Below are 26,832 nucleotides of genomic sequence, written 5' to 3'. Positions count from 1 at the left end.
TAAGAATTAATATTTTCAGGAATAATAACAGAGAAGTAACAGTTTTTACTCAACTGGTTTTCATAAACTGTTCTTAGCATGTAAATGCTTTATAGCAAATGAAAAGCACAGAAGAGCTATGCACAGGACAAGGTTTTCTCTTTCTAAATCCAGGCTGTTCAGCCATGCTACTTCCATTTGCTAGACTCAGTCTCCTCACATGACTTGAAAGCTTCTAGCATAGCAGTTACATCAAAGACACTAGGAATGACTTCTGTTCTCTAGCAATCACACCACTCTGATAGAGCTTTATCTTTTCGGTATTATTTTGGAAATCAAATTCATTTACTTTACTGAGGCACATTAATTATAAGTAGCTGCTCAACACTGAATTTAAGTTTGAGATGACATATTATCAGACCAAATACTTCGTAAGGTTTCATTACTATATCTAGTGCCGTGGAATGCATGGTGATGCAATCAGTATATAAAGACTAAGGTGATAAAGTATACATAACACTATACAGATGCATAAATAATGTATCATTTCTTGAACTTGATTCTGACATACAGTTTCACCACCAAAGGCCTGAAGACAGGTGTTGGGCTAATCTCTCCATTTTGCATATAGGAACACATGACAAATACAGTACCATATGAAGCATGTGAGGGTCAAATTTCACCTACTGGAAATTTTCCAGAAACCCATTAGATTAACTAGATCAAAGTCAATTTGCACTGTAAATTAGACTTGCCTAGGAACACTGGGTATGGAGACATTGATGATGTTGACAGAAATCTGTACTTCACAGCTTTCATGGTCAAATCTTGGAGAATAATATATAAGTCAAGCATCAAACTTGGTTTGTGGCCTTTAATACCAATGCCCTAGACCATAATGTATCATTTAACCAGATCAGCTAATTATTTTTCAAATCTCAATGCCTGAAGTTAAAAACTTGCAAACTGTAAAAACTCTCCTGGAATAAGTTTCAAAGCCTATCTTAAATAAAAAAGAGATATAGGGGAACCTTTTTCCAACTGTAAATAAAGTGCTGATGTAGGAGCTGTGCAGTAATGATTGTAAGAGATCTGTCAAATGAGACAGCTGTAGCTGTCCCGAGTACTCCTCTATGCTACATCTAAGTACATAAGATAAAAGTGATCTTCGGTAAGGATTCTAAATTTACCATTAATTACCCTGTTAGGCAATCTGTGCTCACCCTTTGAACCCACTACATATGCTCATAGACAGCCTTAAGATCAAATCACACTCCTTAAATGATCTGAGTATGCAACCAGATGATGGTATCCCTGCTGATATTGAATTTCACTTCCAGACAGTGGAATTTAAATTTGAGAGCTACATCTAGAAGAAACACAGAACAGGAAGGGGCTTATGGTTCTCAAATGTTGTTGCATTCAATCTCCACGCTGGAAAACATGGTGGAATTCGTTATACAATTGAATGCGCTTGAAAAACTGGTTTCTGTTCTACAGAGATAATCACCTAGATGTCAATGTCTGACCAATAAGAAAAAAATAAATAAAACAAAACCACAGCACACTATTATGTGATACTCAGACATGCTGAAATTAACCAGATTATATTACCTCACTATGGCTTGTAGATATAATGCTGTGAAAAGCATTGAAATAGAATCCAGAAAGGATAATTATCCTCCTGTTTTCTGACTCTTCTCAAAAGAAGCCATGACTTACTTGCTTCTAAATAAGCAAAATACAATCTTTATGAGGAGAGGGCTTCAAATCCTATTGTTTTTTCTACCATTAAGTAGTAAAAATTTCACAGATGCAACTGAAGTCAGTAGACTGGTAGGAAAGGAGAGAGCCATCAACTCTTTGTGGGAAGAGATTCATTACACACCCTGGAAGACATACAGTGAAACAGAAGTGTACTCTGATGGTTTTAAAACCCAATTGAAAAACAAACTCACTTGTAAATGTTGAGCATTGTCAGTCATATTGTCCTCTCGCCTACGAACTTCTTCCAACAACTGTGCATTTTTCTTTTTTTCCATTTGCTGATTGTGCTTCAGATTGGCAACCTTCTTGTTCTGGTCCTTCATATGTCTAAGAATTGCATACACATACACATTAGTGTTAATGACTGTAATCACTTCTTTCTCTCTACAAATTAACTTGTGACTATAACACAAGACTGATTCTTCAACAGATACAAGTATTCCTACTATCAGGTGTAAACAATACAACTTCAACTTGTTTTCAAGACAGCATATGAAGAAAGCTTCAATACCAGCAGATTATACAATAATAAAGCAGTTATTCAGGCCTTTGGGATTTCTTCTTTTTTACCATTTGCTCACAAATATTCATACATGTTTTAAGCACTATGAAGAAATTTTTTTGTTGTAACGGACAGAGATTATCCAACAATCCTTACACACTCACTGAGTTTGGGACAATTTTAATGGGTGCTCTAAGAGGCATTAATTTCAAAGGAAGCAGAAGGTGAAGGTGATGACTAATGTATGTTGTGAAATTCTGGTTTTGAAAACCTGGACTATAAATACATCTTTTCTGAGGAATAAAGTGAGATGGAGTAGAAGGTCAGGTCATAAATATGCCATGAAGAATAAATGATGCCTTTACAGATAGCTTTGCACATAACAAAAACATTACATTTCTACCTTTTTTAATAATGAGACGTCTTTCTCTCTAAAAAATATTATCAACAAATAGATTTCTGAGCAACTTCCAGATTTTCTTCTGTTAAGGCTGTACTCCAGTAAAAAAAAAAAAAAAAAAAAAAAAAAAAAAAAATTTTTAATTGTTTCAATGTTTAATTATCTTTTACTGTGGATGTTATTCATTAAGTTACCAGAAGCTTTCCTGATTCTGATACTTAGCATACATCCTTTTAAGAAAAAAAGGCAAGATAATTTTGCCTGGCAGGCACTGAAAAATCATCCTTGCTTTCTACCTGCTTGGATTCTTAAATATTATTTTCCTGACTTTCTCCGACTTTGAGGAATTTGCTGCCTTTTATCTACATAAAAATAAAGTCACGTGCAAATTCCTCATGATCTTTACTCACTAATCCTATTCTGGCAAATGAAGAGAATATTATTTAATTCCCAAAAGGATCACTGAAAATGTCTCTGTTCCTTCCACATTATAACTTTCAGTGGAAAAGAAACAAAAATTGCAGAATACTTTTCTTGCACTGATTTTATTATGTTAAAGAAACTAGGTCATTTTATATTTACTTCCATGGCTGGCTTCTTTGTCCTATCACTGAGGTTTTTTTCACTACTTATTTATACTGAAAACTAAAAATGAATCTATAATCAATAATTGTTACCATGTAATTCAAAATTCTTAGATGACACTTCATTAAAAGTTTATAAGTACAGTTCGTAACAGAAAAGCTAATCTATTATCAGTAAAACAGTAACTACAACTCGCCTAGAAAAAATAAAAGTGGGTACAACTAATTCAAATTAAACTCTCTGCTTTTTTAAAGAGTCTACATCAGGCTAATAGACAATATTTTTTAAAGACAAGTATGAATTAGTTGTTAAATCCCGAAATTAAAGAATAAACAGTATATTACACAATGCTCAGAGAAAATCTGCCTACATGAGACCTACCTCAACAGACCTGGGAGTATAGCACAGATCATGAGTATTTATCACAGAGTTTTAAGAACGGTTAAATTTCTTCAAGACTTTTAGAGTGATGCCCTTTGTCTTTCTCAATCAAGTATTCAAATACATATTAAATGCTCTATGCAACTCCAGCTGAAAATCAGTTCTCTTCATGTGACATGGGTCCACGTAACATAATTATAAACATTGACCTAATCAGCATATAACCAAAATGAGTATTAGAAAAAATTACTTTCAAAACATGATATATAAATGTGGTATTTGGCAGAAATTTTGGTGGTGTAATATGACTTTGTGCTGTTAAAATATAAAATGGTTTCCAACCTAATGCTGAGTAAATGATAGATTAATTTATATTTAATCTCCATAAGAAGTTCAATTTTATGCCAATGCTAACTGCTTCTTTCATCACCCTTCCCTCTCACAACTTCCCATTTCAGTTTCTGTCTAATGCCACACTGAAAAGTAGAACATGGTAAAGCTGCAAAGGAAAACATCTGGTGCCTGTGATATGCAAAATCTTGACGAGAAGGAAATAAAAGAAAGCTGTATCCTAGCCCCTCTCTCTTCCACAACTGACTACATGCCTATGGAAATGAAAAGAAAAGGCTACAGTAAAAAATCCTTAGTAGGGTTTTTTTAGGCCTGTATTAAAGGTACAGGAGGAGTTCTTGAGAGGAAATAAATACAAGAACACATTCCCCACTCTTTTTTTTTTTTTTTAACAGCAAATATACCAATTATACATCAACATAGTCCATAATCCAGTGTATCTTTTCCAGTATGTTTGCTCTGGTATTTTTTCACATGGCTCTGCTTCTGAAATGCTTTTGAATAAAATAGAAAATCAGACTAACTAAAAATTATGCACAAGAAATAGAATAATATTTGGGAACAGTACAGAATTGTCACAAAATATTGTATATCGTTACCATATGGGGTATAAAATATCCACAGATTTTATTAGCTATGCTGGTGCACATAGTTGAGTCTACACTATTCTATATCATGAGGAATTAGTTTAATGTGTTCTGCTACACTTTTTCAATTTAAACCTGTAAGACCACAAAGTTCATTAGACAGAATAAAATAAAATATTACTGTTGAAGATGTACATCTTCAAAATCTGAAATGTACGCTGTGGGGGGTCTGGACAGTAGAACTGATCTTACCATCACAGTGATCATATTCAGGTACCAAAATATATGCAAAAGAATTCTTTGCTTGATAGTCTAACTGCTCCAAAGAACTTAGATGAAATCCACAGCTGATTTTCCACATTGTTACAGTTCATTTTGAAGCTGCTATGTATTCTCTTTTACAGTGAGCTTAAAGAAATAAGTTCTGAGCAATGCCTACATCTATTTCCCTCAGCATCCAACAACTTTTTCAGTGAAATGGCTTAGACAGCCAACAGAGGAATCAATAAACTGTAGAAGCTCTACTTTCCAATACTGCTGAAGAACCATCAAACTATAGCTGCTAAATCTTTAGGTATATTAGAATATCACAGATTCAAACAGGGCAGATGAAGGGGAAAAGACAAAAAAATCTTATACAGCCCTACAGCTTTGTCTTTTATGAAGTCTGAACCAAAGAACCCAGAGACCCTATTTTTTGGTGTGGGTTTTTTTGCCTTTTTTTTTCTTTAGTTGAAACATTTTCAAAAGAAACAGACATCAGTATCCTGCATACTAATACCCAGCTCCTTGATTAGCAGAAAGACAAATATCAAAACAGTAGCAGCACTTAGTTCTTGCTGTTATTAATTTTTCTAATTGTAATGTTACTTCATTTGTGCTTTTTTCTTGTTCAACTGGAGCAGCATACAAATTGATCTCCGTTCTAACTACCTTTGATTTTTTCAGTCCAACTTTCTAGAATAAATATTAACATTTAGGTTTTGCATATATGTGAGTATCTTTCAGATTTTATTTTACAGTAGTGTGCAACCGTTGTCTGAACTCCAATGCTTTCATCTCTGATAGCTATAGAAAAATCACACTACTTCATTAAATTCCTAGGTTTAATTAGCCACCTGGGTACCCTGGCCAAAAAGTTGGTAATGTCAGCCAAAAATAAGTGTTACATGCTTAGTATAGCCTTTACCCTATTTCATAAGGAACTTTTTTCCCCTCAAAGCATCCAAAAAATGCAGACATGCAAAATACTCCCAAGACCAAAATCTGTAATGTTTTCTAAAGGAATATGTCTCTGTAATAATTTTCATCACTTTAAACAGCATCACAATGGGACCAGCTGTCTAGAAGTCAATCAAAAAATTTTCCAGTGTGCTCGGAACCTGCACTCCTCAATAAATAAATAAAAAAAAATAAACTTAACAAAAAATGTTTTTAGGGAAAAAAATAAATACAAAAATTTAATCAAAACAAGAAACTTCTATAAAATTGGGAAGTCTCAAAAATACATTTTAAAATTTAATCCAGTCCCATATTTTAAATAATTAAACATCTTCAACTATTGCTCCAGGCAAGCACTAGGGAGAATTATCACTATTACTTGAAAACAATTATTTTTAACAGGTAATCTCATTCTCTTTTATAAATAGTCCACACCTTTACAAACAATTCATGCTATAACATTTTACTAGGCACTCTGTATCTCAGTAGGTAGTCATGCAGAAGACCTGACCCCTGTAAATCCCATCTATGTGAATGTCCATTCTAAACTACATTACTTCAGTAAGACTCAGTGGAAACATTCTCAACTGTCTTAAAAATAATGGTACACATAGGTTCCCATTTGATTTATTGTGTCAAGACTAAAACAAAAGCATAAGGATAACTTTAAAATTCAGCTCCAACTCCACTGGAATCCATAAGATAGAATTTCCATTAAGATACGAGCAACACTAAATATTAATTCTGGCGTTTTCCTGGAATACAAATGTATTTGCTACTAAAAATCTATAAACCTGAAAAACAAAGAAGAGTTAGACTCTAGCAAACCGTAAACATCACAGGACATATTAAGAAGGTTACCGACAGATACATTCCTGACACAAATATGCAAGGACACAGAGTTTATTCACTGACAACCCTAAGGTGGATTTGTCTGGGGAAAATAGGTATTATCATGATAGGAAAAGATACAGTTATGACACACTGAAATTTTGATATGACAATGAAAACATAACATACCTCAAATAACCATCATTTTTCTAAAAGAAATCCTTCCTGTTTGAATGCTAAATTTATTTAATAAGTTAAACTCTAGCCATTTAACTTTTTTTTGTTGTTATTTTGTTTTTTTTGGTTGGGTTTTTTTTTTAAATATGCAGATTCTATAATCTAAAGAATTCTTTGTATACAAAATGTTACTTAAAATTTGAGATTTTATCTTATTCTTAGTCTTTCTTATTTTCTTTTCATTACCTAATACAACTGTCATAATGATAAGAAGTTAAAGAATACCTTAAATGCAAAACCAAAAGCAATCATCCCAACCATTAAGAAATTATTTACTTTGACATAGACAGCATGTCCAACAGAGCTCGGCTTCAACATAACTTTTACTCTTCCTCCCTTGATGGCAAAAATTATACTGGGACTTTTTTTAATGATGTAGGTGATGCTTAAAAGCCAGCTAGACTCATAAGTTTGTATGTTCTGGTCCAAATCATTCACCTGGCTTTATGCCCTGATAAAAAATGGCATAGAGTAATGATCATAACCACAGGAAGAAAACAGATTAAAATTCTATAACATATAAAATAATATCAATATTTTATTTCCTAAGCATTTTGCCTTTTTTCTTGTAAATGATATCTACTGCATGATCTTAAAGGTCTTTTTCAACCTGTTTGATTCTATGATTCTATGACTGCAAAATTGCAAGTCATCTCAGCATTGTATGCAACGATTTTTGTCTGAGAGACCTACTGACTAGCAAACATGTCATGTCACACAGCAACATAGAATGTAACTATTTATTGCTAGTGCATTTGCTAAGAGTGAGAAAAGAATAAGTACGTCCAAAGCTGCAGAGAAGAAAAGTAATCCTCACTGAAGTAAGGTGTGTCACAACTGCAGCACCAAAAAGCAAAACCAAAGGTACAAAGCCTGGTTCTCCCAGAAGGGAATCTTCAAAACAGAAAAATATATATATGTTGCAGGGCTGAATGCATCCGTGTGAACTGCCTCAGTGATGCCCTATCAAAACTGATCCACAACCCACACTAAGTGCATATTCATCACTGATACAATATATTCCACCCATAAAACAAGCAACATATGTGGAACGGAGCCTAACAAAGTCCCAAAGCTATAATCAAGCAATTCACCATTTCTAATGTGCTACACCCCCTCCAGAGTAATTATTTCATTTGGGGTTTGTCTCTGGTTCTTCTGACATTCTGATAATGAAGCTGCTATGAATATCTGTAACTGAGCTAAAAATGGTGCCAAAACTAATACTTTCTCTGCACTGCTTCTATTCCATTTGATAACACCATACAATGCACCTCAATTCTGAGAATATTAGTGGCCAGATACCTGTCTGCCTTAAAGAGGACATGGTTCATACCGATATATGTGGAACTGAAAAATAACATTGGTGTAAATCAGTTCCACTCTCTATTTCAAAGCTATTACACCATTGTAAAAACCAACATTTCTTCTGCTTCTTTTGAATTTGGGAGTCTTTCTGCTTTCAATGTGAAAACTAGGAAGACCAACAAAAAAATCTCACAAATTAATACAGACCACTACATAGGCACATATGAGTAAAGTGTTTTCTCCTTTCCTAAGGAAAAAAAAACTAAACCAAAATATTCCTTGATTGCTGCATAGACAGACTCAAAAGGGGAAAAAAAAAAGTATTTTTGCCATGTGTGCTATCATAAAGGCTACATTTTGGAGGACAACTTCATCCCCAAATCTCAAAGGACTACCCCTTCTTTGCATGCCTGACTAACCAATATACCATCCTATAGAAAAAAACTTGTCCATCCTATTTCATCTTTGCCCTTCTTGCCCTCACTATTCCAAAGCAGAAAACCTACCAGATCTTATTCCCACTCTTTTCCTTATCCCTACAGAACTATATTTTCCCCCCTCTACTTCCCACTGGAAAGCAGCAGGGGCAAGACTTCAACTGCCTGAACTAATTGCCTTTATAATTGTTTAAACTCCTATACCGTGTAATATCATAACTTACCACCCTACAGCCAACTCTGAGACACAATTTCATTTTTACAGTGGTGCTATCTGATCTTGCAACAGAAAAAAAAATCTGTTCTTGAGGGACATAAATGGAAGTAGCTCAGCTTCCTTAGCATGTGTATTAGAACATGGGATGAGAAGGAAATTTTGAGTGGATGCCTCCTGGGGAGACAAGAAAACATTGTCACCGTGCGTTTGGACTTCCCCTGCTGCAAGGAAGGCTAACAGGGGACATTAAGAACTTCCCTTATGAAATAACCTTAATTAAAACTGACAAAAATTTTGTTGCCCTTAGGACAAGAGAATTTTGAGGAAGATAATACTTTCTGGTTAACCTTGGCCAGATTTACTTCACCTTTTGGTAATAAAGGCCACTATTTTACTAAACGTCTCAGAGAATATTATCACAAAAAGTAACTATTGTCATCTCTTACTGAAGAAGAATGTTTGGTTTTCTCTCTGCCATTCATCTGAAGCTGAGACTACAGAAAATTCCACATCACAATTCACACTCCACCTACTCACAAGGAGAACCGAGAAGCACTCTCTGTGTCTCTCTATGCTGATAAAACGACTGAAATCAAAATGAACACTGCATACAAAAGACAAAAAGATCATCCAGAACAAGCAGCATTTTTTAAATCTCCAAATAATTTCATTCCTACACTCCTAATTCTGCAGTTGAATGCACAACTTCTGCAATGCCCAGCTACCAGTTAAGATAAATGAATTTTAATATATCCCATGTTTTCATTACATTCCCATCTTCTGTTACCAACAGATTACATAGCTATTTCAGTTGCACTCAAAGAAGCAAGCCTGCAGCCCACAGAGTCTATAGGTCTCAAAAAAAACCCCAAAAACCAAACCAACCAACCAACCAACAACCCCAAACAAAACAAAACAAAACAAAACAAAAAAAAAAAAACACAAAAACAACAAAAGGCAGTTCTATTGCTGGGTTAAAAAACAAACAAACAAACAAAAACAAAAAAAAAACACCTGAAACACCAAAAAAACCACAAATTCAAATAACCCTTTTTTCTTCTTCTTTTCTCCTTCCTTTAAATCTCATTATTCCAAATGTCTGAAGCCTTGTTTAAGATTTCTTAATATTCAGATTATGACAGTGCCTCAGTGTGACAACTGTCTTGCCTCCAAATGCACCACAAAAAGATACTGTTGCCTTAAGAGAGCAGACAACTCTGCTTGGCAGAAATAAAGCGAGTGTCACAGAAGTCACTGAAACATTTCTCACCTCAAAGACAAAAACGTGGGAGGAAGTGTTTACCTAACACACAATCTGGGAAGTTTTCCAAAATCTGCTTAAGAAGTGTTTAGTCTGACACAGTTCCCTCCAAAGCCCTGGAGAGATGCTAGAAATATTCATACAAGGATAATGCATGAATGGAAAAGACTTACTAAAAATCCTGTTCCAAACTATGGTTCATATCACTTTGTTTCAACACATATCTGCACTGCAACCTCTGAAACTCCAATGCAGTGCGTTGCACTGTCTTCCCCAGCACATTCTTACTGGATGACACTTTATAGGAACATGTGTGAAATTCATACCAGAAGACTCATCTGTCACACATCTCTCGTACTCCCAGGATTGTTCTGTATTTTCTTCTGATGTTCTTTAAAAAATTTAAAAAAAAAAAAAAAAAGACAAGACACTGCTGGTGACAGGACACTAGATGAGAGGGATATGTGAGCTGATTTAATATGGAAATTGCTTGCTCAGCTATTTTATTAATTGATACCATTAGCAATAACTGTAACCAGTAACTGGAAATAGCTCCTTTGCAATCAACGAGTTGTAGTCCTGCTGCTGCTTCATCAGGTCTTTTCCAGCTGTTGTCCAGAAAAGCTGGACACCATTCCAAAAAAACCACACACACAACAAAAAAACCCACCAATTCCTGACTCTGTCCAGTTATTCTCTGCATCCAGCTGCTCCACAGCATGTCCAGCTAAGCCTGACAGCAATCAGGATTCATGTTCCATTGCAATTTCCTTCTGAATTGAATCTTTCAACTGCAACTCCTGTTTCAATCTAGCAGTTCTCAGGATAGATCCAGTCATTATCATTCAATATATAAATCAGACTTTACATGCTTTTGCAGTAACCTCTTCAGATCTCTAAACAAATCAGATACACTTTGTATGATTTCTTGTTTCAACAATACTAACTTCCATTCATTATAAATTCCGATCACAGCATTTCAATTAAGCCACGATCACATTGTCTAGACACATTGCTCCTGCGTTATGGAAGCAATGTGAGTGGAAGAAGTGGTTCCACCAGCAGCCCAATTCCTAAATTTAGTTCCCCTGTCTCTTTTCAGTCACAGCTTTTTGAGGGTAAGCTGTGCTATCTCACAATGCTTCTTCACTCACACACCCATCCACTGTACACAGGGAATCCTGACAGCATTGCACCCAGGCAGCCATCAAGCTCCCCAGATGAGAGCTGTGCGGATACTTCATTCACACATTCAAGAGGTAAAGAAATACATTCTGTGGCTCTTCCCTCTGAGGAAAACTAGTACAAGCAGCAGGTCTGGAGAAGCATAACAAATATTGTTGTCTTCAAATTAGTAACCATGACACAGAAAAAGTAATGGTCCTAATGTTCCATCTTCCTCAATGCAGAATTTTGGTCTCAGGTCCAAACCAATCCAAAGTGGGTATTTTTCAGAGAGGTAGAGCTCTTTTTTTCTTCATATTCAATTTATGCTTCATGTCTATTTCTTTCACTGGAGTATTTTACACGCCAAATCAAAACCAAAAAAAGGATATCACTGAGAAATTTAAAAATATCCTTCCTTATTTAAATAATCCACTTCTGATGGTCTCAGAGATTATTTTAATGTTTGCCCTTTTGGTATTCTTAAAAATGTACAAAGTATAAAACTGGACAGGCAGGTTCAGGAGTGAGTGACATAAAAATAAGCAACAATGCATTATCCTGTCCTAGGGACCTGTTTGTATCTTTTTATTGTTTATCACTATCATTTATGCTTATTTTGCAAATTATTATTTTTTCTAAGAAAGTAGAATTCCAAGGCAATAAACTTTTTACTTTATTTCTTAAATGAAATTAAATGCAAATGTATACAAATTCAAAACCCATGTAACCAGATAAATCTAAATTATCTTTTCTCCAATCTTTATCTTTTTCAAAGCATTTAAACTTCAAAATGTTCACAATGTTAAAAGGTCGATTCTGTATGTGTAGCAAACAGACTAAAAGAGAAAGACATGACAACAATCTGCCCGATATCCAACATGACAACTATGCTTCTCACTCAGAATAACCAGTCTCTCAGAAGAGTAATGTATCTCACAGATTCTCTCAGTTTTCATTAGTACACTATCTCAATTTCTCCAGGGAAATTATCTTTGAACAACATATCACTCTGCCCTTGGAACCATCAAACTGACATTTGACAAAACTGTGGAAGGCTCCTAAGTTAAATTTAAAACTCCGTTAAACCTCGCCTTACACATCTCATTGAGCTTTAGCCTCCCACGGAAACAATTAGGAAGGCCAACATCAGAGGCTGGTGGGAAAATTTCTAGCACTGGCCAGTATATTATACATGGAAAAAATATCCATCTCCTCTTTATCTGCAGGCAGAAAGGTTTAGGGAGTATATAACCTGCTATAACCTAAATGAAAAACAAAACAAACCAAAATCAAACAAAACCCATGCTACTGACTGATTCTTGTACTCAGAACACTATTATTTTATAAGTAGATGTGCATGATGGGAGGGCAGGTTTATCCCAATATATTTGATTTTCTTCTTTGCCATCAGTATCAAGAGGTGTGTTTATAAAACAGATGCAGTATTTCTCTAATCATTCTAGCCCCATATAAAAACAGGTTAATAAAATGACAGCTAAAATCATATAGATTAGCAGAAATTAAATAAATTAATAGATCTGTTTCTTAAATTAAGTTTTGACCCTAATGATGATTCAAGCTGCAAAAAACTTAACACTTCACTGAAATCTCACAATAAACTCTAATCATACACTACCAGTTATCTAGGACTCTAGGGATGAAAGTTGGCAGGGTTATGAGGACGGTTTGCTTCAACAAGGTCAGCTGCTTTTTTAGGTCAATAAATCATAACAGAAATTGCACCTCCAACTGCTGAACAAATGTTTCTGCATACCAATCACTGAATTCCAGTGAAATCAACCATAATGACAACCACATAGCATAATACCCTTCTTTAAGCTCCCTCTGGCTAGAGAGATTTTCAATCAGTGATGAGTATGTTCTGATAGAAATGCCACGGTGGTCATATTTAGACAATAATTTCATCATAGTCAACTCCAGAGTAAATACATTTCATTAATTTCTGGAAGAAATAAACAGTTTAAGTATTTTTATAAGTGAGGTGTAATAACTACCCATTCCAGCACAAGCAAATGTGCTCACAGTAAATAGACAATAAAAAGAAAGCGTTTATCTGATTTATTACTCCAATCAGTAAGCTTAAAATTTCAGAAACAAAATTTTCCAGCTAGAAAGTAACTTTCAGTTGTGGTGTGCATTAAAGCATATCAGGAAAAAAACCCTTGTCTTGCCAATCATTTCATAATGAACCACCTTTTGCCATACAGTTAAAAAGCATCCACATGAGAAAATTTTCCGGCATGTCTGAACCGTGAAATGTGAACTGCGCTTCAGAACTTTCCTAAACTGCCAACCTCTGCTTCTATATGAATAGAGAACAATGCTGTGCAAGAATCATATATTGACATAAAAATTCTGAAAATGTCAGATCCGAACATATTATAAAGGCAGACTGGACATTTGCCATGATTCTAGACAAACGTGCTGCATGACAACCTGATACCTGGAACCATATCTGCAAATACAAAACTTAGGTAGCTGAAATCCAACTAGAAACTCTTTACAGTATACACCCTCCTTTATACTCCAGTCTGGTTGATCTATGAAGTAGTAAACGCTTTCTACTTTGACAATAACTGAAAACAAGGTCTTTCCCTGCCTAAAGTAAAGCTGCTTCAGTACACAAAACAAAACTTTCTCTAAGTTTCTATCACTCATTTCAGAAACGGAAAAATAAAGGATGATCATAAGAGTGAGAACTGTCTTAAATACCTGTCACAGGGGAAAAAAAAAAAAAAAAAAAGAAGCCACATTCTGAAGTGAATGGGATAAGGAAGAAGCAGACGAACCTGCAGTCCAAATTGGATAAACTTACTCATTTCTAAAATAACAAGCAGATATTTTAAGACTTCACTAACTTTAAACTTTTCAGCCATTTGCAGGCATGAGAAAGAAAAATTAACATCAAGGCCTAATAAGAAACAAAAAAAGCTGACTAGATCAATTTTTACTTTGAACAAGCATGACAAGACATGTAATAATACTTTATAAGAGAAGATTAGTCAAAACCACTTCACAAGCACAAATGCTAGCTAAACTAATCCAAAATCTCAAAGAAAGAAAAACATGAGTCTGACTAGACCATGCTATACACACACACAGCATATAGAACACACATACGCACACCTCCCTTGCAGTTCTGTGCTGCTCCAGAATCCAGCCAGCACAAACAGCTAGAAGTTTACAAACCAGAAGCTGAACCACTCCGACTCATCCTATTATGTTTGCAGTAACAGTAAAAAGGGTGACGGTAATGTATTAAGAACTCTCTGATCTTAGATATAAATCTCTCTGCTTTCTCCTGTTATTGTTCAATCCATTACCTACTGGGTTTGGTTGTCTACCAAAAAGTTATTCAAATTATTGAACTGCCTAAACAAAGATAATAAAAGTAAAACTGAAAGAAGAAAAAAATCTTCACACAAAACAACATATAAATCGAATATGTTGTTAATAAACATTTTTTTCTTAGAGACTTTTGACAAAAGCATTCATTTACTGTAAAGTTTCTGATCTAGAAATGGAATGACCAAAAACTTCACAACAGGGACAAGCAGAATAAAAACAAAACAAAAAAATAAAAGAAGATATTATATGGAATTCAAATGGTCAAATAAACAAAGCATCAATGAAAACCTTCATTGTGGAAGGAGCAATTAAGTAGGAGAGCAGAAAATACTGACCTGGAAGTTAAGCTGGTTGGAGTAGGGATGAAAGCAGCAGTTTGGAGGAAAACAGATAAGGAGGAGACAGCAAAAGAGAATAAAGGGAGGAACACATTAGTTCTTATAAAATATAACAAGCAAATGTTATATCAGCAGATTTTATTGAAAAACAAAAAAAGAAAGAAAGAGGAAGGGAAAGCAAGAAGTAAAATAAAATTTCTGTAGCAGTAAACCCTTGTTGTACACTGAATTAAACAGAAATTATAAAATAAAATGGCAGCTTGTCATCTGTGAACCATGCAAAGTCATCTATATTTATAATCATCCAAATGCATGTACACACCAAACAGGACAAATAAATTAGGTGGATATTGGTAGTGTTTGCTGATGCATAGGTGTCTCTTCCTATACCATGAATTTGTTTTTTGAACCAACAGAGTCTTGGTGACCCACATTCATCAAGTCTTCCCATGAAAGCCAAAACAGCTAAACAGTTTGGCAGCTTGTTCAAAGATATCATTTTGAAGTTCACAAAGCACTGTACCTAATAATCAAAGACAGAGATTTTCCCACCCCCCAATTCCCCAGGAAATTAAGTCCCTTCTAACCCTAACAGCAATTTTTTCCTTCAGTCTGAAGAATAAGGTTCATACTTCATCACTGAAAATACTCCAGTACTTGATAAGTTGTTTAAAGATACCTAAATGCCCATTCAATTAAGACAGAAAAAAAAATCTTTGCCTGACACTCAGCTAGAAAAAGCTGTCACTGATGCCTATGGACGTTTTTTAGAAGCCAAAAAATATTTTTTTTGGAATGCAATTATTCCATATGCTGATGTTTTGTCACTTATGTAACGAACTGTCAGCACGGTGTGGACTTACTTTGTTCAGAATTCAAACCCAGACCAGTTCAGAATGGATTAATTGTAATCCCAACATTTTAAGATCTTAAATGCACATCTGTAGTGTTACTACCCAAAATTTACCACTGCATATGAGAAGCAGATATCAGAAAACTCAAACTTCTCATTTAAAAATAAACTGGTTTTATCTCCTAGCTATTATAGTATTTTTAAATGAACTCTGCCATTGTTGTAAGCTCTTCTGAGAAGCTATTCTCAATCAAGCAATGACTGACCATCTAACATACCAGTGGAGAAAAACAGATTCAAGATTTTGCAATGTTCTCATCACTTACTTTCTCTTTTGAGTCTAAATTTATTAATGGATGATTTATAACCATTATATTATGTGCCAACACTCTTTTACTGAAATCACTCCTTTTACCACAGTGCTTACCCCATCGCGTATTTATAGAGAACGAGCATCCCTACCAAGCCTTTGTTTCACCAGAGAAACAAACCACTGTTGTTTCGACTCCTCCTGTGACATTAGCACTCCATTCCTTTAATTATCCTACCAGCCCTCTCTGCACCTGTTTCCGGCTTTAATTCTCAAATATGACTGATGAGAAGTACACAGCAGTGTTCCACATGGAGTCTTGCTAGTGCTTGATGACATTAATACCTTCCTATCCTTACTGCAGACATCTATTCTGACATATCAGGATTTACACCTCATTATTTAGATGGCTCATAATGACACTGCCATAAGCAAAGTCACCCGATCTTTCACTTTCTAAACTGTATCAAGGATTATCCTTAGTTTACAGCAGGCAGTCTTACTGGTCCTAACTTCACAAACATATATTTTGTCCTGTTGTATTTCACTTAATTTCATGACTCAAACTCCCCAGCATATTTCATAAACATACTTTTCCGTCTAACACCATTAATGAAAGCATTAAACAATACACTCCTTCAATTCCATTTCAATTGCAGTTACCTCTCTTTGGCTAGGCCCTTCATACCAAATTTAAGCTGATCGCTATCTTACCCAGATTCATCAACATTATAAAAAAAAAAAAAAAAAACCAAAACCCCAAAACCAACAAATGAAGCACACACCAAAAAAAAAAACCCACATTTCCTTCATCAGGGAAACCAAAGAAAAAACATCAAGCTGAGTTTACTGAAAGTACGTTACGCTGGGATATATTGCATTTAATGTTAACCTATTCCCATCATGAACAGATAAATCATGAAAGATGCAATAGAAGTTATCAAACAGCTTTAGTACAGGAGGAGGAATTGGCTCTCCTATGTAGCAATAAGAAGTTATAAAATACAATTAATACATATGGAGTAATTTAAGAAAGAGACCAACATTTTTTTATATACAAGGAATAGTACAACTCATGAAACTTCAGTGATGCAACCCAGAAGTGTGATAGTTTCTAAGGTAAGAAAATTACACTGAAACCAAAAGAACTGCCATTCATACGAAACCTTAAGGTTTGTTAATCATGTTCATCTGACAAATTTAATTGCCCATATCTTGAAGAAGGTATTTCTATCCTTGAGTATTTGACACTTTCAGTGTCGAGACTTTCTGACAAATAGTAAAACACCAGTGTTCATCATCTTGTTTTAATACTTAATTCTTTTAAGTTTATTATAAATGTTTTTACTTTTCAAACCATATTTTGCTGAATTTACATGTGAATGCAACAAATATTGTGGAAATACCATAGTCCACATTACTCCAGATTACAACTCTCTCAGAAATTTATTTTTATAAATTTTGAGAGTTTATTTTGTTGCAATTATCTTGCTATGTAAAGACGTTGGCATAGCAGTGAACACGGACCCCAGCAAGCTATTAACCAAGAAGCACATTTCAGAAGAGCATTTGTTTTCCTACAAAATCCTGGCGATGCCCTTACATCTGAAGTTAAGGGTAAAATGTTGAAGATATGCTGCTTCTGAGCAAGAAAAAAAAGGAGAAAAAGGAGAGAAAACAACAACCTAAAGTACATTCTATGAATTACAAAACAGGGGGAAAAAAAGGAAAGAACATTTTCCAATATGCTTCTGTTGAAGTTGCAGTAATTTTCATAATGCTTTATTCCCATACAGTGGGTAAACTGAGCTTTGGCTCCACCTCTTCAGTAATGAACCAAGTAAGTACTAATGAGAACAAGCAGAAAAAGTAGTATCACTTCATAAAATCTTACATCAATTTACACTCCACCTGACATCCTAGAAAGGGGAAATTCAATGTCAAAGTTCCCTCTCTAGGGACACAAACAGGTGGCACAGTTATATACAGATTTAATCTTTAGGCCAGTATTTTTAGAAAATAAGGAAAAGAGATAGAAAATAAATTAAATTTTAGAGAAACCTAAGATGAGCCTGATTAGTAAGAAGGGCTGGACACCCACTCTCTAAAAATATTTCCCTTTTAGACCTTTATCTTGCTGTCAGATTGCTAGACTTGCTGTACTAATCAACAAATTTGTGCCTGTGCTTATGCATGCTAGAAAACTTCATTGCCAAGTAAAGGGAATAACTTGTGTTGATGAAATCAATAATAGGTATTTTTTACATAAATGCTTTTTTTTTCTCATTTACAATAATTACCTTACATATTCTGTGTGTATAGGAATTCCGAATTAATCTTGAAAGCTATAGGTAAGTTACATCAAGGGAGAAAGTACATTAAAGTTAACAGAACTCAAAACCCAATCTTAGAGCATGACGATTCCCAAAAACTGCAACATGCTACTGTCCTTAGCTTGCCACACATATCTTATTGTAAGCATTCTGGAAGCACTTGAGGGTTCATAGCAAAGCTTTACTTTTACTTCACATTCAAAGCACAGTATATCTTGTTCAAAAGATCTGTTCAGTACCAAACTATTTTCTGAAAAGTTATTTCAGGATCAACACCCTCATCAACAATTAACAGACTGGAGCTGGCGTCTCAAAATGTCACTGATGAAAATGCATCGAATTTTAAAAATACATTAATACAAAACCAGAAAACATTGCCTATTACATAACCCATTGCAAGGTTCTCATACAGTAAGAAGAGGTGGTACTCTGACAAGGCCATAGGAACAGCTCTGCCTCCCTTGGCACCTTGTTTGTTTGCAACCATTGTTTCTCAATCGATAATTCTCAATTAAATCCAGATAAATCTACTATTCTATATCAATTATTGGTATCTTTATATAAAATACTTAAATTAACATTTACTAAAATTTTAGATCACAAGCTTCCCTACTTCATGTTTATCTATTAATCTTGTCATTTTAATATTCAACCATTCAACACACACGTGACTGCTACTTCATGAATCTCTTAAGATCATCCTCTTGAACAAAAGTTTATCACGCCTGCTATTGCATCTAGTGTCACACAATAATTCAGTAGGTTTTACAGCCCAATGAGGATATCAGTTACCGTAGCTGTAAAAACTACACAGTGAGTTTCCACTAGCTTGGTCACACCTGGAGTCACTGTATTACAAGCCCAGGTATGTAACTACCCCTACAATACATGCACTGATGGGTAGAAGAGGCAGCACTTTCTTGACCACACAAATTCATTAATTGTGTTATATTTTTCCAACATGCCACTTTAGGATTTTAGAGAGTTTAGGCAGAACTCTCAGTCATGGTGCCAAAGTGACCACTCTGCATTACCAGCTTCTTCTGGTATCTACTTTACACATTAAAATCTGTGCAACCACTACAGTATTCTAATTTATAACATATAACTGCTAATTAAAGTTGTCCTCATGTAAACAACTCTAAAAAGTTCTATTTTGAGTACAAATCTTTTTTCACTTTAAATTTAAGATCTTGGCTCTCATGACGCTTTGACTGATAATTCTATACTCTTCGGTATTATGATTAGTAAACCATTGCCAAATGTCTGCAGAGAAAGATAAGTATTGGCAACAGATAACCGAGAAGGTTGATAAGTCATCATCAGTAAAAGATGCTCTACATGGCTTTCTTTTCAAGCTGGCTGGTTTTCACCCCTAGGGTAACCAACATTTCCAGCAGACCTTCCCCTCTTTCACGGTAATTCTCCCTAATGGGACAGAGCAGTGCTTTGTCTTGACTAGCAATAATCATAACAGTGAGATCCCTTAAACTTCTCTTTGGGAACCATAAAGCATTTTTCTTCTCACTTGATCACTAGAAAACAATTATATAAAATATCTGAAAATATCAAATTCCTTCTTTCATTCATGTAAGAATGGCTAAGTACAGGAAGGGAACAAAGAGATCCACATAAACTGCTTATCAATCAAATAAATGGCAGTATACCATATGGGAGAAGGTTCCCAGAATTATTTAGTTCTGAAGGGTAAGAGACAAATAGACCCCCAAACCCTCCTGTCTCCATTAAGCAAAGACTGTACAACCTTCCCAGAAACGAGACAAACACTGCCTGGTCAGTGCCAGAAAATTGAAGCAGACAAAAACTAGAGAAACACCAAAAAATGGTTACAACTATTAATTAATTGTCATGGGACTGGTTAGAAATACTTACCAATACTTTTCAGGACTTCTGAGAACTGATGTTGCTGTTCGCAATGAAGAAACATGTGTAGGGACAATTTTAATTTACCAGTTACTAGAAAGATAGGACTGCTCTTTAAAGGGTTTTCTGGGAGGGTTCTTGTCATTGTAAATTGCATATGGCTTTTTTATATATGTTCCTTTTACAGAGACTACTGAAAAAGTGGAAACCTTAAATTGTTCCAAAATCAGAAGATAACAAATATTCTGTGAAAAAACACATTCTACATTTAACTGCTCTGCTCTGCAATGAAGACCAAGTAAATAAAAATGCCACTTAATGTAAGACAAATAATACAAGAATTACCTTTCTAACTCAGCAATTTTCTTATCTTTGTCATTCTTCTCATTCTCTACTTCCTTGAGTATTTCTAGAAGTCTGTCAACCTCAGCCTGAGCTTTGCCACATTCTTCTCTATAGTATGATGCTTCTTTGTCAAGCTGTTTCATTCTGTCTGCAAATTCTGGATTCATCCGTGCCTCCTCTTCAGCCTCATGAGCCTTCAGAATCAAGATTTTTAAAAAAGTAAGGATGATGATAACTTATACAGCTTTAAGAGCTTTACTTCAGTCTCGGAGATTGATTTTTTTCTTAAAAAGGATTATGGGTGTTTCTGTCTGATTACAGTATTTTCTACAGAAGCATTATAAAAAGGAATGAAAATAACTTCATAGTCTAAAATTATACTCAAATGCTATCATCCTGCAGGGGGAGGGGATTTACTAACGTTTGTTTACATATTAAAGTGACCATATTTAAAGGGTGTTCTTTAAATTAAAAAAAAAAATCTACTTGTAATTTAATTCACATTAAGCTTTTAAAGTGTTTCAATTATATTGGCAATTTCTTAATAAATCATATTCTCTCTCTTCCCCACATATATACACACACTTTGTCCATGTGTATATATGCACACTCAGATACACGTATATTGTAATCTGTATCACCAGATGTTTCAAATGTAGTCTGAAGAATTTAAAAGGAAGAAATTATTTTTTATGCAGTGCTGTTTTTAAAAGACAAACCAATTAAAAGACAAACCAATAAACTACAAAGTTGCTTTCAACAGACACTTTACCCGATAATCCTTTTTCTCTTATTGTTAATACTTAACCTGAAACATCAGAAGAACAAGCCCATTGGTGTAAACAGCACAAACCTGGCAAACACATGCATGGATGGGTGGCAGTTTCACAGACAAGAAAGAACGCAATGAATACAACAACAGCAGTGCAGAGCCCAACCTTACTCCCATCAAATCTAATGGCAAAAACCCAATTAACTTCAATGGGAGCATGATCTGGCATCAAGTACTTTAAACTGTTGGCTGGAATAATCACAGACAGATGGAAACAACAATGCACTGCAATGCTTAGCCTACCCCTTGCTTCCCATTATTCCTAATTGGCATCTTGAAAGAGCAGGCAAGGAAAAAACAAGTAGTTTAAGGCAGTGCGCATTAAACATAGAAAATTCAGATAACATTCTCTTAACATACAGGAATTATACAGAAATTCAGGATATTTAGAACTGAAGGTCCTCCAACTATCTGATGACGCAGAGAAGACATGGACTTACTTATCCTTCTCTAATTTCAAGGAACAGACAATGCAAGCAAGCAATGAAAGAAATGCAGGTCAAAATGAAACATGCGTGCTTTGGAAAAAAATAATTTAAACTACAGATACCAGAAGGTTCATGTTCTTTGCAATGGATAAATTTTTCTGTATAAATAAGAACAAGTCTCATTGACTGTAATTACAATTAACATGTTGAAATTACTAGGAAAGAAACTTAGGGTGTCTGCATGTAACATATCACTTAAGCATGAGGATAATAGAAAAAAAATTGTAGGTTTTAAGTGTTATTTATCCTACTGTGAGATTCTTATTCAGAAGAAATATTTCATTACCAAAATGAGCCAAGGGAATGACATGAGAAGCCTACAAATCCAGTGGCTTTGCTCTTCAAACTCTCTGTTTTGGATAGTAATACATGCTCCAGCCCTGAATCCTAGGCAGATACAGGACTTTTCTAACCCAGAGTTTGTTTCAAGGCAACATGCAAAGAGTATCTTGAATTTACTGTCTGGGTGAGATGCTAGCAACCAATACCTTTTCATCCTCATATATCTTCCTACTTTAATAATAGACTTTGATTTATTTTATACCAGGTGTTAATTGTTTCAAGAAATTTACTCAGAGCCAATTACGTGAGAGCTGTGTACTAGTTTCCAGCTGCAAAGTAATTCAATTTTCCAACAGGCTTATTAAGATATTAGGCAATGTTTTATCTCTCAAAAATTAACACTTTTTTTAGCAAAGAATAAAAATAATTCCATTGGTTTGTAAAGATAAATTCACTCAAGGAAAAATAAATTAAAAAAAAATAATAATAATAAACCCAGTCAAACAACCCAGCTCACACCTTTAAGATACTAAGAAACTTCTGCAAAGAGCATGCTCTTCCCTATTGCTCTTCAGATTTCTCTTCCTCTCCTAAGGGTTAATTTAGAATTTCCCAGTTCCCCTCAAGAGGTTATCACTCTTTCATATTCCTCCCTGTCATCTTTCTTTCCCTTCCATTTATTTTAGTGTCTAATTCACTTATTTACCAGCCTTGCTTCCATCATTTCATAAACAAGCAAAACACCCACCTTCCTGCCTCTAACCAGTCTTCTTCACTTTAGTATACAAGAACTCTCAGCTTCAGCTCCTTTTTTTCCAACTGCCAAGATGCCAAATGTTCAGCTATCAAAGAACATTCCTCTCACACAGCAGATCAGAAATTTACTGAACAAATTATCTACTGCATGGCTTATAACTAAAACATCACCTGCTGTATTAGATATAAACTATATTATTCAGTTTAGCCCTATAACCCTTGCTCAATAGCATGCTTAGGAAATTAGTTTTAGGTTGCAGAAGTATTTTCAATTCTTGTGCTTTCTGTGATACTCATGTCACTCTATATTTGTGGGATGTGTTTCTGGAAAATTCTATAGCACATACTTGGTCACTGTATTTCCCTATGGTTTTCAATATGAAGCAGAACTCTTAAAATATGATTAAAACCAACGTGATTAAGTATCCAACCTATACAGTGTATTCAGGTGCAGCACAGATCTATAATATCACATATAAACCAATATAAATGTTCAGTTCAAGGACAAAGATTAATCTTATCTTAAAAAAAGAAAAAAGATCCCACTATCCCAATATTGCAAACCAGCAATTAATTTAGTTGCCTCTAGTTTCACAAGTATTTCCTATAGAATATTTTTGGACTGTTGGCAGGAATCAGATTTCTTCAAGGGCATTGCCTTAATGCAAGGAAAGGAAAGTTAGATAAAAAGAGAGACAGAACATTTAACATTTTTAAAAAGAGCTTTCTGCAGGTGATACTCCCTTTAAGTGAATCCTCATGTTGTAAACAAAGCTGCTAACACTACAAGAGAGCAAAGCACAATCCATCTGACATTCTCAGGACAAAGGCATAGAATTACTTATAAGAGCCCTATTATATTTATGGTTTTGAAAGATGTGTTTGGATTTGAACTAGGCACTTTTTTTTAATTGTTATATACAGATCAGGGGTGATTTGTTGACAGATGGAACTTGACTTCTGAGGTCAAACAGTAGGCCCAAAGGAGATGAAAGGCAGCTCACAGATATTGACCCTGCTCCCACACAGGGCAGATTTCTTTGGCTTGTTTTGCAGGCTGGCTGTGGGAGACAGGCTTGGATCACTTCTATCCGGAAGCTGCATGGTTATCACAAGAATCAGTACGTCTCTGCCTACTACTATCTTCTCTTCTATCCTTTTTATCATTTCTGTCACTCCCTTTCTTCCCTAAGTTCTCTGTTTTCTTGGAAAGAATACATTTTCTGGTTTTATGGTGTTTCTATGGGTAAGAGCGAAAAGTTCATGCATACCTTTCAGCAGTCAAGTAATTGATCTCTTAATCTATCTGTAAATTATAATACTAGTGTGTGCAGATTAAGCTAGTTTCAACCTAGCACACTTGGTTTATGAAGTTTGTCTGTCAGTCTTGTGACTATGTTGTATGTTATTTTTACAATTCAATAAAAATAGCATATCACTCTACTATTAGAATCTCACTAATTTTTACAGGGATTATGTATCTCCTCTGATATTTGATTAATAAGTACTACAACTATTTTAGAAGTAAAGGAACATTTCCATAGGTAAACCACAAATTTCCTACAGAAACACTGTGGTAATATAACACAGACATGCAACATGAATTATTTAGTCTATATGATACAATCATGCACACATTATTCTGCATAACAGAAACGGATGGATACAGTATTTCATTTTTAAAGCTTCAGACACAAACATACACAGAAATCAATCAAGTATTTCATAAAAGGAAAAAAAAGAAACAGCAGAATTTACATGCAAGAAATTACTTTGTAAGATCCTTCAAATTTTATTACTCTCAGTAATAAACTAAAAAAAAAATAATTCCTGTAATCTTAATTTTTTGTAGTCTCCTTATTATTTAAGATTTTCTATCCATTGCTCTGTTTTAAAAACATCAGATTCAGCAATAAATTAAAGTCTTCGAGTTGATACCTGTATGACATAAAAAAGGTCTACTCAGAAATTGACTGTTTTTTTCTCCAACACATGTGAACAGAAAAGCATTTAAATCTCAGTATTTTAAGAACAGACTGTAATCTGGGGTTTTGTAACACTATTATTCTCAACAACAAAGGTCAAGGAAACATTTTACATTTGATGATCTGCAGTTATTAACATTTCAAGTAACTGCTATTATGCCCTCTCAAAGAACAAAAGTGAAATCTTAGCCTTGCAGAATTCAAAGAATATGTTGCCATTAACTTGAATCAAATCACAATTTCATTTCAAGATCGTAGGTGGTTTTGAGGGAGCAGAGGATCATTGCTACTTACATTGTTAAAAATAGGCTGATATACATATAAGCAGGAGAAAAAAAGAACAAGAAAAGTTTACTTAACAGAACCTGTCTCATGGGCACATGACAATTGCTGCCTGGTGCCAAAGGAAATGGAACTTGCATCCATTATTTTGGACTGCCAACAGGCTGTCCTTCTGAAAATGAAGCACTTAAAGGCAGAAAAAATGAAAAACCAAAAAATTACTGACTTGAGAATACTGCACACAAATAGACTAGGAAGTAACAAACAAATTCTATACAGTAGAATAACTAATATTGAAATAAGGAATAGAAAGCATTTATTAAAATCAAGATTAAAACTAAGACAAAAAAGACTCCAGTCTGAAAAGACACGCATAGTGGGAGTGCAACTGATACAAACAGAAACATAACTACCACAAAGGTGAGCCAAGATGATCATAGAAAAAAGGGGTTTATTGTTCAAACGGAAAAGCTCTTTGACCATCAGCGTGCTGGATGGTAGAGGTGATAACATCAGGGCTTATGCTACTTACAATCAATTTATAACTCGATTCTAAAAACAGTTAATCAATAACTTTACAAGTAAATACAGCACATTCTGTGGGACTGTCCTTCCCATACATAGAGCATGACATTACCTATTACAAGGTCAGAAGTTACAAATCTTAGCACTAATAGACTCCAAAGCTGGAATCCTGGTCCATGGACATTCAGTCAAGGCAATATTTTCTCTAATGCAAAATATCACATTACCTGAACTACAAAACCATTTCTTCAATAGGTACTATGATTACTAAGTAAACTATAGCTTTCAAATTGCTATTACAGTTACATCATTTGTTCTGTACTGTGATGCTCACAGCACATTAAATGTAACAGTCACAGCCAAAAAAAATGGAAACTGTTCTCTGCCAAGAGAATGGTTGTTACAGCTCTTCCTCAAATTGAAAAAGAGACACAGTCAAGTCAAAAGGGTAGATATTGTGCAATTAAAGCAGATGCTGGGAAGAATAATAAGGCTTAAAAAGCCCAAGTAATACTGTTTGGCTTTTTTCAAAACTGCCCTTGGTGTTCACCATTCTACATTTCAGCACTTTCTTTGATTAGATAGGATTGTTTTCATGTTCTTAATGTATGTATGCTGAACGTATACAGTTTTGAGAGTAAAACTGATCTGTATCATTTTAATCATATGCATTTTTGAAAACACTATTAGTCACTTCCTAGATACTATTACTTGTATAATCAACTCTGTTACTTAAGATAGACTGAATAAAAGTTATCTAAGTTTGAAGGATCAAATAAAGTACTGCAGAAGGAGGAATTAAAAAGCAAAGCAAAGCAAAAAAAAAAAAAAAAAAATAAAAATCATCTGCATGCTTTTTCTAATGGAGAAGTTGAGGACCCAAAGGCTAGGACGTTTTATTTCTCAGAACTGCTATAGGTACCTATTTAACACATTTCATATCTTAAAAATGGCCTTGAAGTCCACAAAGTTCATTTATTTGGGTATAACGAACACAGCATAGTGAGCATCAGAAGTAT

The 26,832-nt window shown here is 34.6% G+C and overlaps 1 protein-coding gene across 1 annotated transcript in view; it reads right to left on the bottom strand.

Annotated features, from left to right (window-relative positions):
* The window catches only part of ERC2 (ELKS/RAB6-interacting/CAST family member 2), a gene marked incomplete at its 5' end in the record, with an annotated part of 347,626 nt that overhangs the window by 130,000 nt on the left and 190,794 nt on the right, over window positions 1–26,832 (bottom strand). The window contains 2 exons of the mRNA XM_080625511.1: window positions 1,938–2,073; window positions 20,664–20,857. Of these exons, the coding sequence (XP_080481637.1) occupies window positions 1,938–2,073; window positions 20,664–20,857 (330 nt within the window). The remainder of the gene's footprint in view (window positions 1–1,937; window positions 2,074–20,663; window positions 20,858–26,832) is intronic.

Source organism: Psittacula echo (genome assembly GCF_963264785.1).
Source record: "Psittacula echo genome assembly, chromosome: 9".
NCBI lineage: Eukaryota > Metazoa > Chordata > Aves > Psittaciformes > Psittacidae > Psittacula > Psittacula echo.
Note: the sequence above shows the minus strand (reverse complement) of the source record. Positions and strands in the feature narration are given on the sequence as shown.